General features: G+C 35.9%; 1 protein-coding gene across 2 annotated transcripts in view; it reads left to right on the forward strand.

Moving 5' to 3' along the window:
* LOC149788420 (IQ motif and SEC7 domain-containing protein 1-like) overlaps nucleotides 1-14,016 on the forward strand; it is a 237,157-nt gene continuing 223,141 nt past the window's right edge. For both annotated transcript variants that reach the window (XM_089974390.1, XM_089974397.1), the window contains exon 1: nucleotides 1-410. In XM_089974390.1, the coding sequence (XP_089830516.1) occupies nucleotides 214-410 (197 nt within the window). In that variant the 5' untranslated portion in view covers nucleotides 1-213. The remainder of the gene's footprint in view (nucleotides 411-14,016) is intronic.

Raw genomic sequence — 14,016 nt, forward strand, 5'->3', positions numbered from 1 at the left:
GGTTAGGGGGAGCAAAAGATACGTTACTTATTTGTAGATATTTCAATGATAGACTTTAATTTAATACGAGTATGACTAATAGCGCTCTCTAACAACGCTAACATTATTTAAATTCAGTATATATTAGACTGAATACGTTGCTTTTTCCGTTCCGAACGTTCAAGAAACGGGAATATGGCCGATACTCGACGAGTGTAAACACCTTTGACAGTCATGGGAGACTTCATCCCACCACCCCCTGGGAGTGAGGTCCCTTTACCTGTGATGGATCCAGAAGAATTAAAAGAAAAGCTTCTTGAGAAGAATAGACTTATTGCTCTACAAGTGGAGACAATAGAACGTCTGAGAAATGAGAACGCAATGTTGCGTCGCGAGGTGGAATCTTTGCAACAGTTATTGCAGCTGGAGAGGTAAGGAAAGCTTCAACACCACATGAGTTTAATTTTTTTTTGGTTTGGATTTTTAAAGTAGCTTTAACAGTTTTAGTCATGTCGCTACGATATATGCGGTGTGGCAGCTGATAGTGATGTCTAGTACAGGGTCATCATGCTATAAACCTGCAGCATTGTGTCCCACCCAGTCACATTATCGTGACACCAGTCTGACCAGTATTAACACAAACCTGTTAATGCCGAGCGTCAAGCGAGGCAGCTGCTCGTGCCATGTTGAAAGTCTTTGAAATGACTTGGCTCAGATTTGATCCTGCGACCTCCTACATTCGATGCAGATGCTCTAACCACTTAGGCCACCGGAGCAGTCCATGAGTGAAGTAATTTTCGTTTACACGTTTACCTAGAACTTCAAGGTAAATATCAGGGGAGGTGTCTTACATTGTATGACTATAAGTTTACCATGCCTCAAAATTTTGGGAAAGTAGTGAAATGTGTGATCATACCCATCCATTTTGTCACCATTCTCAAATGTTCCATTTCCTGGAGAACCACATCCACAGTGAATATGAATGTTTGAATTGCAGTTTGTTACTAAAGCACTCCACATATTATAAAGTCACAAGTATGTATCACACTACATTGTCCTGTTACTGTGGCATTTAACCAGATCCAAGAACTGCTTTATCATGCGTCACATCTGAATGACCCATATGCAAGCATATACTCCAGACATTATCATAGCCAACAACATTACGTAGTTGGAAGAAAGACTAGAGTCAGTTCATGGTGAAAAACAGTCTTTTTATTGTCTATATGTGTATGTATTTAAGTTAGTCATCAAATCCCTTTTATACCATATCCGGTTCCAGTCCACTTTTTTGTACTTTTCATGCATCAAATGATGCTGAGCACAATGTCTGCTTCAACATTTAAACAATACAAGCACATTTAAATCCATTTAGGAACTTGGCCATCAGGTTGCCATGGGCTAGCAGCCTGCTTTACCCCAACAGATATTACCAAAGCTAGTTTGGGTTGTATTAAAAACTTACAAAGAGCTCCTGCAATAGGCTTTGTCTTAAATGTTGTTTATTCATTAATCTTTTCCATTGTGATGGTTTACAATTCATATGTTATGCATTGCATGTCTGAAAGATCACTAGCACTAGGGAGATCAAGTTTTATAAGTATTTTGTTAACAGAAATAGACCATCTTTTCAATCTGTTATCCTTACTTGCACTTAAAAATAAATAAATTATATTACTAGTATGGGACCTAAAAATGTCATGGTTTTCTTATGAATTTCCAGTTTAATAAATGGGTAGATGATTTATGAAGTTCTGCTTTGATTGACAGTCAACCAGACAATATACACACCAAACTCTGCAGTTTTTGTTCTCAGGTAGATGCTTTGTTTCATTGTATCACCCAGGGGTGTAAAATTGAGGGTTAAAAAAAACCCTTGGTGTCAGAACTGGGGGTCAAATAAAAAATGTGGGGCTCAGAAAATGTACTGACAAATTTTCAGCATGAAATAGGATATTGCAACTTGCACAACATACTCTCTCTCTCTCTCTCTCTAAACATACAAATAAACTAATTTTATTATTTTTCTTTTAAAATTGTAGTTTTAACAGTCTCTTTATAATCAATATGAAGCAATATTATAGCCCAACTCATTACATACAAGCCAATACCAAAAGCCAAATAAATCTTTTTACAAAATGACAGTTAATTTACTGCCTTTCATAAAATGTGTACTATCATCGGTTTCATTCTACACATGTACTTTGTCCTAGAACACATTTATCCAAATATCAAGGAGGATAATCATTCATCTTCTTTCTAATAAGTTACACTTGAACTTTAAGATCTTTCTTTTATTGCAGCAAAGATAAAAACCACCAAAATCTGCACTGACCCGCTGACTTTGTAATCCAAATAATGCATTTGTCTCTGCAAGTTTACTTATTTCTTTGTTGTGAAAGAATGTCTTGGGTTATAATGTGTTCTCCAGATATCTTGTGGCAAACGAGGGCAGATTTAGAAAAAATTCTAAAACCCTGTCACGAAAGGATTATTCACTTTGCAGTCTTCGCAATCACGTGATCAGAAGTCACACTGGTAATCCTAATGGATGTGCCATATTACAGTCAAGGGAATTATTTTCTCCATTTTTCATTAGAGTTAGATCCACAGTTACTCTTTTGCATTCTGCTTTTTACACATTCTTTGCTGATGATTTTTAGTGCATGATGTTTTAATGTGGAAATCACTTTCTAGTGCAACAAGCATTGAGGTTAAAGATCTAGATGACAGCTTTCTGCGCTTGATGGAAAGCACGTGAGAGCTCGCAAGATATGGGGAAGCAACTCTGTCATAACATTGCCTTTGCTAATCTGGTTCATTGTTTCGTATGTTCCCTGTGTTGCACTCTGCTATACTAATAGGGGAGCACAAGGCACGGAGCAAACAAAGCAGGGAACCAGTCAGTGCCTATGCTCGAAGTATATACACCACTCCCTTGATAACTCGCGCACATTGGGGTCCAGAAATATCGACCGCACTATAAGTGAGGCGCGAGTTATCGAGGGACCTATAAAATAAGCCCAATACCAATAAAGTGATTGACGACATAACGGAAAAATAAGGGGGGGGGGTAGGCAGATTATACTGTTGAATACTCACTTTATAATCGTTCTGAGATTAACTGATTAAATATTTCTTAATAACGGTGTACTTTATTATTTTCTCATAGGACAACATTAATTTCAGGATAAATTACAGTATATTGAGGCGATCATCGAAAACATTATTCCACGTGGTTTCCGTTTGCTTAACATGTGTACCACTTCACACATTGTGTACTATGTCACTAATTTTTATGTTGAATTGGATACATTCTAGTTTTATTGTTTGATCCAAATTAGACGTTTTTTTATATACAAAAGATTGACTCTTTTCGAGAAACAGTGTCGATCGAACGATAGATAGATAGATTTGAATGCGATAGAATTAAATGGAAAACAAAAAAAACAAGGGTTAATCAGTACTAACATATTTAATTGGTCTACAAATTTAAAACAACATAAATTAGAACAAGTTAATACTTGCCGTTTGTGCCACGCTTGACAAATATCAATTCACTTTTTGAAAAAATCAGTTAATTTTTTTTTGTGTGTTACTCCTTGGTTTCTCTGCCGCCAAGCAAAATCCCTCAGATTTCTTAACTGCATGAGCTTTACATAGTCAACATTTTGGGTCTCCAGCCACCTTATGGCAATATCAAAATATTTGATTGCTTCCTGTGCAGAGGGGTGGGGGTGCAACATCTGCATCTGCATCACTTTCAACACTTGTGTTACTCCAGTTAGAATCGTCTTCTGCTGCAAATTTGTTCGCTATAGAAATAATTATTGTTTCATCTGACATGTATTCGGCTGTGGGGCAATCATTGTCAGCACTAATCTACTCCTCTATATCATCAAGAGAAACGCCCATCTCAGGACCATGAGTCTGTATGAATTTCTCCCAAACAGCCTCGGCATTAATGACATCAGTTTCACTGAAACATTCGAAGTCACTATCATCGTCATTGTCTCTGTTAGTGTTTTGCTTTACGTCAAAGGCAGCTCTAAGACCCTTAATCCAGCACCCCAGGTCTCTTGTAATCGATTTTTTTTTAATGCAACAAACACTTCCCCAAGTTGTTGATCAAAACAAAGCCGGCATGTACATGTAATTAGGTTCTCAAAGAAGTACTCACGGGTTTCGATGTGATGGTCGATTGACTCTTTTCTTGTTTTCAATGGACAGAATATGTTGTGATTATAATGTTTACACTGAAACGGAATTAAAGGATTAGAATGTGACTTTCACACAGGAAGACGTTTAATTGGTGTTTATTTCATTCTCTGTTGCCACCTGTTAGCATTTACCAGAAGTTTTTATTGATCGCTATTTCACCAAACTGTTTATTTACAGTATAATGACAACTATTTATCATAAAAACTGACATAATATATGATATCTTTAAACAGAGGTCTCGCTAGGATTTTAAAATTGGGTCTTTCTGCCTCTGAATTCAATCACTAAATATCAGTACATTTTCTCAATCGGCTGCTAGTCAAAGCCTTTGAACTAGCCGCCTAGCTGTTGCATCATGTTCTTTTTTTTTTTTTAATGTACTCTTATAAAATGGCAACAGTACATCAAAGAGTCTTTCAGTCACTTAATTCTGTCATTGTAAATATCAGCACAGTTAACTGATCAACACATTTTCCCACAAAGCAGGTGGCTGAAACAGGACCGGCAAATCTTTGAATTTTCCTGTGCACCTATTACATGCGTACAGAGGACTCCCACCTCAGTGATTTTCTGCATCCAAGATCAAAAATTGGCATCCAAATACGCGTAATTAAGCGTTTTCGAGATCTCTGAAATTAATTCTTCTTTAGAACCTGCAAATTTCGAAATATGAATTATATTTTTATGGGCATTAATCACCATTTTTGATGATAAAACGAGCAATGTATCAAAGTTTAATTTCTCAATTCTTATCGTGATTTTTTCATGTTCAGTATATTTTAAAGATATTTTAAATACATTTTCTCTGGAAAAAATCGGGAGCCAAGATGGACACCGCGTTGTAAGCGGGATCGCGAGTTATCTGGGCGTGAGTTATTGAGGGAGCGGTGTACAATGCCATCCATCGTCCAATCCATTGGGTATTAAATAAATCCTGATTACATTATGAAAATCCTTTGCGTCAAAAAAACGCACGGCAACAAAGTGTGTGAATCAGTTTTCTCCGGCGTGTGTCCCTGACACACAAAAGATGCATAAAGGGAAAACTTGTGATTGTTTGAAGAATTGTTATATGGAAAAGAATCATGACATTTTTTGGGGAATCACATGCATATCGTTCCTGAATAAGGAGCATTTCTTTGACACTTTTAGTGACTATGAGAATATCATAAGCACAAAATGGTTAAACCCACAATGAATGGATCCAACCTTCAAGTCTATCTCATTGTTTCTGTAAAGATCAAATAGATAGTACAGAGCATGTTGTAAATGGTCACAAAATATAATACTTTTTGTTGAACTCTTTTTTTCTTCCAAAAAAGCTGTAGATATTCATTCATTCCAATGTTTAATAAAAGGACACATTCTTGTGGGTTTCTTGTATTAGCCAGTGTTTTCAAACAAGACCCATTTTTCGTTGCATAGATTCTTGCCATACCGCAAGACTTTTGGAGCACCAATACATGCTGCAGAGGCAAATTCAATGGTGAATGGTCTGTCTCGTAAACTTCTGGATTTTGGGTTACTTTTCACTAATGAATTGAATACCTAGAGAGCAAGTCAGATCCTTCTATCATTAACTGAATCCAGCTTTTGCCAAGTCAGATCCTTATATCATTATTTGAATCTAGTTTTTGTCAATAGCAACATAACTTTTTCTGCCATCAATGAGTCCTACACTCCATAACATCATTTACAGCATTTATGGTCAGACCTGGGTCATTTACTTTGCAATATAACCAATTAAATTCCATGTGCATTTAAATATTTTGTGTGTTAAAGTTACAGTTTACAATTAATTGCTTTATGTCAGGTTAATTAATTAATTACATTTTGATTGCGTATGTTTGTATTTCTTTATTAGATTACATTCTTCATTGTATTGCTGATTTACATTTTAAAGGAAATGATATATGTTTACACTTTGTATTCATACCTGGAAGTATTTGATATTTAAGGATAAACTTATATTGAACTGCTTTACTTTCAAACATGGTTGGGATTTTGCTGGTCATATGGTGATAAGCATTGAAAATTGTACTCTTTTGTCATTAACTCAGAAGATTAAACATACAAAACTGCATTATCCTCAATCTAGTGAACATGTTATACTCTGGCACACACCGCAAATAAAAACTTCAATCTCTATTTAAATGTAACTATATTGACTGAAACTTCATTATCTTGAGTATATAGCATGTCATTTAGAGTTGGAAATAGTAATCGTTGACTTTAGAAAGGCTTTGATCTAGTGGACAAACAAATGCTTCTCAAGAAGACGAAAAGCTATCACTGTAACAGACACACTGTTACTTGGTTTGAATCATGCTTAATAATAATAATAATAATTCTTTTATTTAATGACTGATACAGTTAGTTGCATGCATGGAACTAATCCTCCTTGTGGCCCTCTATTATATCCATACTGTATTTACATTCATAATACATATACATAGCTACACATACACACATACATACATGGGGTCCCGAGTGGCAGAGTAGTCTAAAGCGCTTACCGTTATGGATCACTGCCATCTCACCTGTCTGCGTGGGTTTCAGTCGCGGGTTCGGCCTATGTTGATATGTGAGAAAGCTTGCCAGTAGCTTCTTGTGGGTCGGTGGTTCTATCGGGTTTTTTTCTGGGTTCTTCCTCCACCATTAATACTGGCTGCCATGTATAGCCTATCTTGTGCTGAAAATGGTGTTAAACCCCACAACATACATACATACATACATACATACATACACATACACATACACACACACACACACAATCAGCTGTATTAATATATGGACATAATACACAGAAAATTTCAATGTACCTACTCCAGTCCTGTACATTGTGAATATTCAGTACAAAGGTAACGAGTCAACAAAATGGAACGTTTAGTGAATTTATACATTAAGTTGTAATGCATTGGTAAAATCAAACTGGTTTCACTTTTCATCCATTCAATTATATTATAATTAAATGCATTTATATTTGTACTTTCTCTAATTTCCTTGGGATTCCATTCCAGATTAGTGATCCTTTATATTGAAAACTTTTCTTAAAGGGTTCTTTATTTGGTTTTGGGATGGAAAGGTGGTTAGCTTAAACTGATCTTAAATTGGAGTGTTGCCTTGTTTTCTAGCTTGACATAGTTCATTGTTATATAATGGGACCATGTTGTTTGAAACTTTGTGCAAAAGCCTAGCCTTTTTAATATAATTTCATATAATTGCATTTGGGATGTTTTCAGCATTATCTAAGATGAATCCACAAGCTTTTATTTTGCAAGCAGAACAATTTGTAAATATTCTTGTTCAAGGTGTTTTCCCAGATAACATTACAATAGTCTAGGTATGGTTGCTTATAGCATTTGTAAAATATTAACCTGTGTTTGGTTGATGGATTGAACAGCTTGTCTCAAAAGGTATCACTCAATGGCCATCTATCTGAAGAAAACTTTTAAGTTGTGGAGTGCTTCACTTAGGGTCAATTTTCGGTCCACTTCTGTATCATTTTTATCAATGACTTACATCAAACTATTGGAAATACAATACAGACAACTGACCTTTATGCTGATAATACAACTTTATCAGATGTAGAATCTCAAAGTGAACCTGGCTGTACTGTCTAAAGTGTACTTCAGTTGTGTAATGAAAATGGAATGCTACTTGATGTGGACAAAACCAGAAAGATGAGGGTCAGACTAAATTCAAGGGTTGTAGGTTGGATACCCAGCCAGGACAGCCTGATTTGGCCACCTTAATGTGTCCTTGGGGAAAAGCACTTAGCTCCCATTTTCTCTGCATGATAGAGCCAATAATGTGCTAAAAGTGCCTATAAAACCCACAAAACAAATAAACAAACACTACTAGACAGGTGATGAAGGCGGCAGCATTACCATCTTTACTTGGTGTACAGCTGGATAATAGCTTAGTGTGGAATGAGCAGATCAGTGAAATCATTAAAAGTTTTAACTTGTACTTTTGGTTATTTAAGAAAATGAGAAATAACTTGTGTTTGGTTCAGGTGGGTGGGTGTTTTAGGTGGGTGGAGAGTCACTTTAACCACTTATTGAGTCTACTGCAAAAAATATTCTATTAGCTCCTTGGGAGAAGTTACTGGTTCAGGTTCCTTTTTCCATCTAAATCTCTCCCACAGTAGAGAGACATTTGGTCATTTGGTCTTTTTTTCTCAGGAGAGAGAGTGGGACAAAGATATCCTTTCTGTCCTTGTTGATATGTACGAGTTTGATACAGAACAGGTCATTGTGGTATCAAATCCCTTTGGGTCATTTGCCGTCTCACCCCTGGGTTTAAGGTAGCAGAGGATGAAGAGACCTGGTCTTTTGGTAGAACACTTTGAAACTGATCTTTAGAAAGCCTTTGCTAAATCTTGTTTTGAGACAGAGAATTTGTGGAGATTGTAATATAGATTATATAATGAATACGCTATTGCAGTGGATACATTGCTTCCAAGGGGCCCCGAGTGTCTGAGTGCTCACTGTTATGGATCATTGCCATTTCACCTCTGTCTGCATGGGTTCGAGTCTCGGGTTAGACCAATGTGGGTATGTGAGAAAGCATGCCAGTAGTTCCTCATAGGTTGGTGGTTCTTTCCAGGGTTTTCCCGGGTTCTTCCTCCACCATTTATACTGGCCGTCATGTATAGCCTATCTTCTACTGAAAAATGGGGTTAAACCCTACAATAACAATAGCAACATTGCTTCCAAAGTAATGGTTTCTAATAACTTGTATATAGTCCTGTATTTATGCAAGTCCGGAACACTATGACCCTCGTGGGATATAATGTTTCCTGCACAATTCCAGACTACGTATTATACCTTGACCAAAGGTCCCAGTCATTGAAACCCATTGGTCAATAATCTTTAGTCAGCCATGTCCTACTAGAGCCTACATTGAGGACTATTAAACTTAGTGTATGTATATAATATGCAGTACTCTTGTTTAATTTATTGCCATGGTATTAAGTGTCGACAGTTTTACGCATTTTTGTAATCAGAGATTAGTTTTCCTTCTAGGGTGTCAACATTATTTCTAAAGTTTGAGAGTGTAGAATCATCAGCAGACAGATCAATGATAGCATACCTGGTAGTCATTACAAACGCTGAGATCATTAATAAAGAAGAGAGTAAAGTTGCGAGTCCTTATATTTGAGGCTTAAGAGACATATCCAGATTTGGATTGGAACTTTGGGATAGTTGAGGGATGTTTGTGATACATTTCCTCTCTAGTTTAGTGATATAATAGGGTACTATGTTCTAGTCAGTTATGATCACTGACTAATCTCTTTACAAAGTCCCATGATTATGTATATAATTATAGGTTTGTTGCACTTTGTAACAGATAGCATACATAATGATTGTGCTTTGCAGACCTCTCCCTTTTGCCCCTCATTAGTTTCTGTAATAGGTCAACTAAATCAGTTGGTTATCATTTATAAACACTCCTATTTTTTGGATTTGATGTGCATTGACACTTACAGAGCCGGATATTTGTCATGAACATATGACAGATTCTTTTGATTGAATTATATAGTAATGACATTATTAGGCAGTTATTTTGATTTGTGAAAATCCATGCAGTATGAGGTATGGTATCAGTTGGTGAGCTTGGTGGAGGATATCCATCAGATGTTTCAGAAAATTTCATTTGGGTTTTCAATACAGGTGTTAATATTTGACTTCTTGGTTTTAAGGAGGCCTGGAGGATGTTAAATGAGATTATTTGGCAGTTACAATGGCTGAGCTTATCTGCATATTTCTTTTATATCATATGGGGATTTTATATAAATTTGGTTTGTAAACCAAAGTTCTGAGGAAGCACCACACATACGCATTTGTTAAAACTAGTTTAAATACTTCCCCATTCAAACGTTATAATCATTGTTACTTGGCAGATTTAAATTAAAATGTATGTTAAAAAAATGGGCTCTTTTCTTAAACTGACATCATTGCACATTCCTCTGATGAATCTAATAGTGCACTCCTCCCCCCCTTTGGAAAAACTATAAATAAATCTTTTTTTTTTTTTTTTTTTTTGTTCATACTACACTACATGGAATAGACATACATGTACCTCATATATTCATTTATAAAATGAGTCCAAGTGCAAACTGCACAGACCCAGGTAGATGGTAAATTTGGGTCTGTGCAGTTTGTTGTGAGTAATCAGTAGAACAAAATGGCATATAACCTGATCTGTCAGTACATTATGCTATGGCAGATCAGGGTCTTTGTTTGCAGTTTGACTTGACTTATAAGCAAGTACATATGGGAGGTGGCATGACCCAGATTATCTCTGGCATTTAGCCATTATTGCAAATAGGAAGCTATCCAGTATGCAGATATAAATTTCTCATAAATATGGTGAGGAAGTCAACGCCTTTAAAAAAAAAATGAATGCAAATAAAACAAAGTCACACATGAAATCCACAATTGGGAGGGGGGGATACATAAATCACAAACCATGACCTTTGGAAACGAAAAACAGGGTGACACCTCCAACTCTTTACCAGCATCTGCTGGGATGGAGTCATGGGGTGCCAACATAACTTTAATTAACAAATGAACCAGGTTTCTAACTGTTCATGAAAATTATATGCCCATTGCAGTCTTTTGATGTTTTGGCAAATTGATCACTTATGTATAGTATATTGAAACACAGTCAATTTCTGGATGCTACAACATAAAAACCAGGCTAGTTTTAAACGGTATAACTCACAACATATTTTTATTATAGATTCTTATTGTAATCTTGAAATTTGACAAGAAGTAAGCTTATTCATGGATTTTAGTGAATCATTTGGTTGAATTTGGTAATTGGATTCAATTTAAACTCATTAGGAAGTTTTAAAATTATCTTTAATATGTATCATAAAATACAGTCCTGCTTAAGAAAATGAGAAATCTGGTTTCATTACATGTGAACTTGGATTAAGGGAAGGTGAAAATCTTTCACCAGTTTTGAGGGGCCCAGAGTGGCCGAGTGGTCTAAAGCACTCACTGTTACAGATCACCGCCATCTCACCTCTGTCTGCGTGGGTTCAAGTCTTAGGTTTGGCTAATGTGGTTATGTGAGAAAGCTTGCCAGTAGCTTCTCGTGGGTCGGTGATTCTTTCTGGGGTTTTCTTGCACTGAAAAATGGAGTTAGACCCAACAACAACAATCGCCAGTTTTGTTCTCTTTTTTTCTAAATGATTTGGATATGAACTTAATAGTCAAAGAAAGAGTGACAGTGATGAAGCAGGATTATATTGATAAATTTATATTCAGCTGTATGCTGATGACACTTTCTTTTCTCTTCTAATTAAAGTGATCTAGTTAAATTGAACTGGAGAAAAAGATATTATTTTTTATCAATTAAATTTATGATTTTTGGTGTACATAACACAATAATTCATATTCATGATAGTCATGTCATTTAAATTATCAAGCATTATCAATGATTTGGTGCTATTTTATAGTGTCGTTACATTGTGAACTTGCATGCATGCAAAGCTATGCGCCTCTTGTGCAGGAAAATGTACAGGTCAGATACAGGTTAGTTGATTGATATGCAAATGAAACTTTTAGATTATGCTGTAATTTCAGGCAAATTGTGGATTTTGGAACCTTCAGATTATTGTAAAATTAAATAATGAATTTGTAATGTCTCCGTCTTAGTAAGAGGGGTGGTTAATTGGATTTGGCTGGCATTATCTAGGGAATGACCTCCTTTGATATTATAGCCTGTTGGGAGTGAAAGAACAATAAAATTTCAAGAGACAGCTGAGCGAGAATACTGTGAAGAAATAAAGCAATATGAGTCCGCTTTGATAAGAAAATAACAAATTTAATCAGAACAAATTAATAACAGCAATTCCAATTTAAGTTAGATTATATCAGTAGAACTTAACATGAGTGTCCAATGTGGATTTATTTCATCATCATAACGAGAGGTGAAAAGAGTGCAATGTCCACAATTGATTTGCATCACCTTCCTTACTTGACTTATATCAATGTCTCCTAGTTCATCCATCCTAAGCTTTACGCATTACTCTTTCATTGACTTCCTGGTCCTTTTATTCTGACCTCGTCCTTCTTTTCCTCAGACTGTCCCGCCTCTCTCCCAAAAGGCTGTTCCGTATTGATGTTCTCTTTCAGAACTTGTGCATCCTAGCACTAAAACCTGACTTTCTTTTTACAAGACGGCCACCTGGTCCCTTTCTTGTTTAACAAGGAAAGCACTATTCTCTTTAGGCCTTTCCTGGAGTCAAGACTACACTTCCTCTTTCAGGAAATTTAAGACTAAAGAATTTTGACTAAGGTCGTCACTTTAAAGTTTGATTGCTTCTAAAGTGTACGTCTTAATTTATTCTGCCCAATCATAGGCAGTGGTCCCTAATTTTTCCCAAAGAAATAACAACTTTCATAAGGTTTAGACAGCTCAGAATCTGTGAACAATGGTGCGTAACAATTTCCCTTTTTGAAAAAATTATATGTTGACATAGGTTCCTACCAAGCGGTTAGGGTTGGTAGCTCAGATGTTTACTTTCTAAGGACCATGTTAAGATACCTTGGTCAATTTCACTGAACTGGAATGCTGCCCCATTGAAGTTTACACTGACTTGGGGGGAATTGAATGAAGAAAGGTCGAAGTGACCCTTCACAAAGACTTTCAGGCTTAAATGCGATAAAAATTTTAATGCTCAATTAATTCAACTTTAAAGTTCACTGCAATTCAAAACTCGACACTTTACAGAATTCCAATGGTACATAAATCAATTGAAAAAATTCTTCATGATGAACTAGGCAGATTCCTTCGTAATCACTATCAGAATACATGTAAATGGTTATTGGATTTAATTGACATGAAGCAGAAGATCAGTCCATTCAGCTGTGAAACTGTTCCATAAGAATCATGCAGAGATAGAATTTATATATTAACCCTTTATCTCATAGAGCATAGTTACAATGTGCAGCGCGCTATAAATAGAACATCTGTTACCTATTCGACCCCATATGCATAGGCCTGCCTGTGAACTGTTAAGCAATGTAGTGTATGTTACATTTAACAGCAATTTTAACCATTTTACATTTTTGGTACACATCTATTATATGTGGAAAAATTTAAGAGTAAAGTCCGATTGTTATAGCTGTGTAATTATTTTTCACAGAAGAATTTTTTATGTGCTTAAAAATCTTGAGAGAACCATCATGTCAGTCAGGCCGCATGACCAACCATAGCTGCCATTTCTCATACTCAAAATTTACAAGTTTTTCATCTGTGTCTACATCACTAAGTCATCAGAATTTGATAATTTATAAAAACTAATTGCTGCCTACATCAGTATCGATATATGCGATCAGAGCCTTTACCTAGATTTATTGAATCATTCATAGTTGTGATTCTAATCATGAAAACTTCGTATGTACTGAATGAAATTCGCGATCGCTATTTTGGAGAGTGGAGATTACGACCCAGTTACTTTAAATAGCAGATATCGACCAGTGCATAAAAAGTGACCATGTGATCTGACGTAATTGTCATTCACAGAAATGAATTTAGTATCTAATAGGGGTTTTTCCCCGAAGGTGGCGCTACAAAAACCGGCTTAAAATGGCAGATGTTTACAGCCGATGTCAAAAGGCACTTCTATGTAACTGGAGTAAAGGTGTCAAAAGGTGCTTCCATATGAATGGTGTAGAGGCATCCAAAGATGCTTGCATGAGGTAAAGGGTTAATCAGAATGGAAATTAAGTTTCATTAGTTTCTTGCTATTTTATCAGGATCCGAAAGATATATATATTAATTTTAGTCACTGAT

The sequence above is a fragment of the Sinohyriopsis cumingii genome, chromosome 11, assembly GCF_028554795.1.
Source record: "Sinohyriopsis cumingii isolate HCF-2022 chromosome 11, ASM2855479v2, whole genome shotgun sequence".
Taxonomy (NCBI): Eukaryota; Metazoa; Mollusca; class Bivalvia; order Unionida; family Unionidae; genus Sinohyriopsis; species Sinohyriopsis cumingii.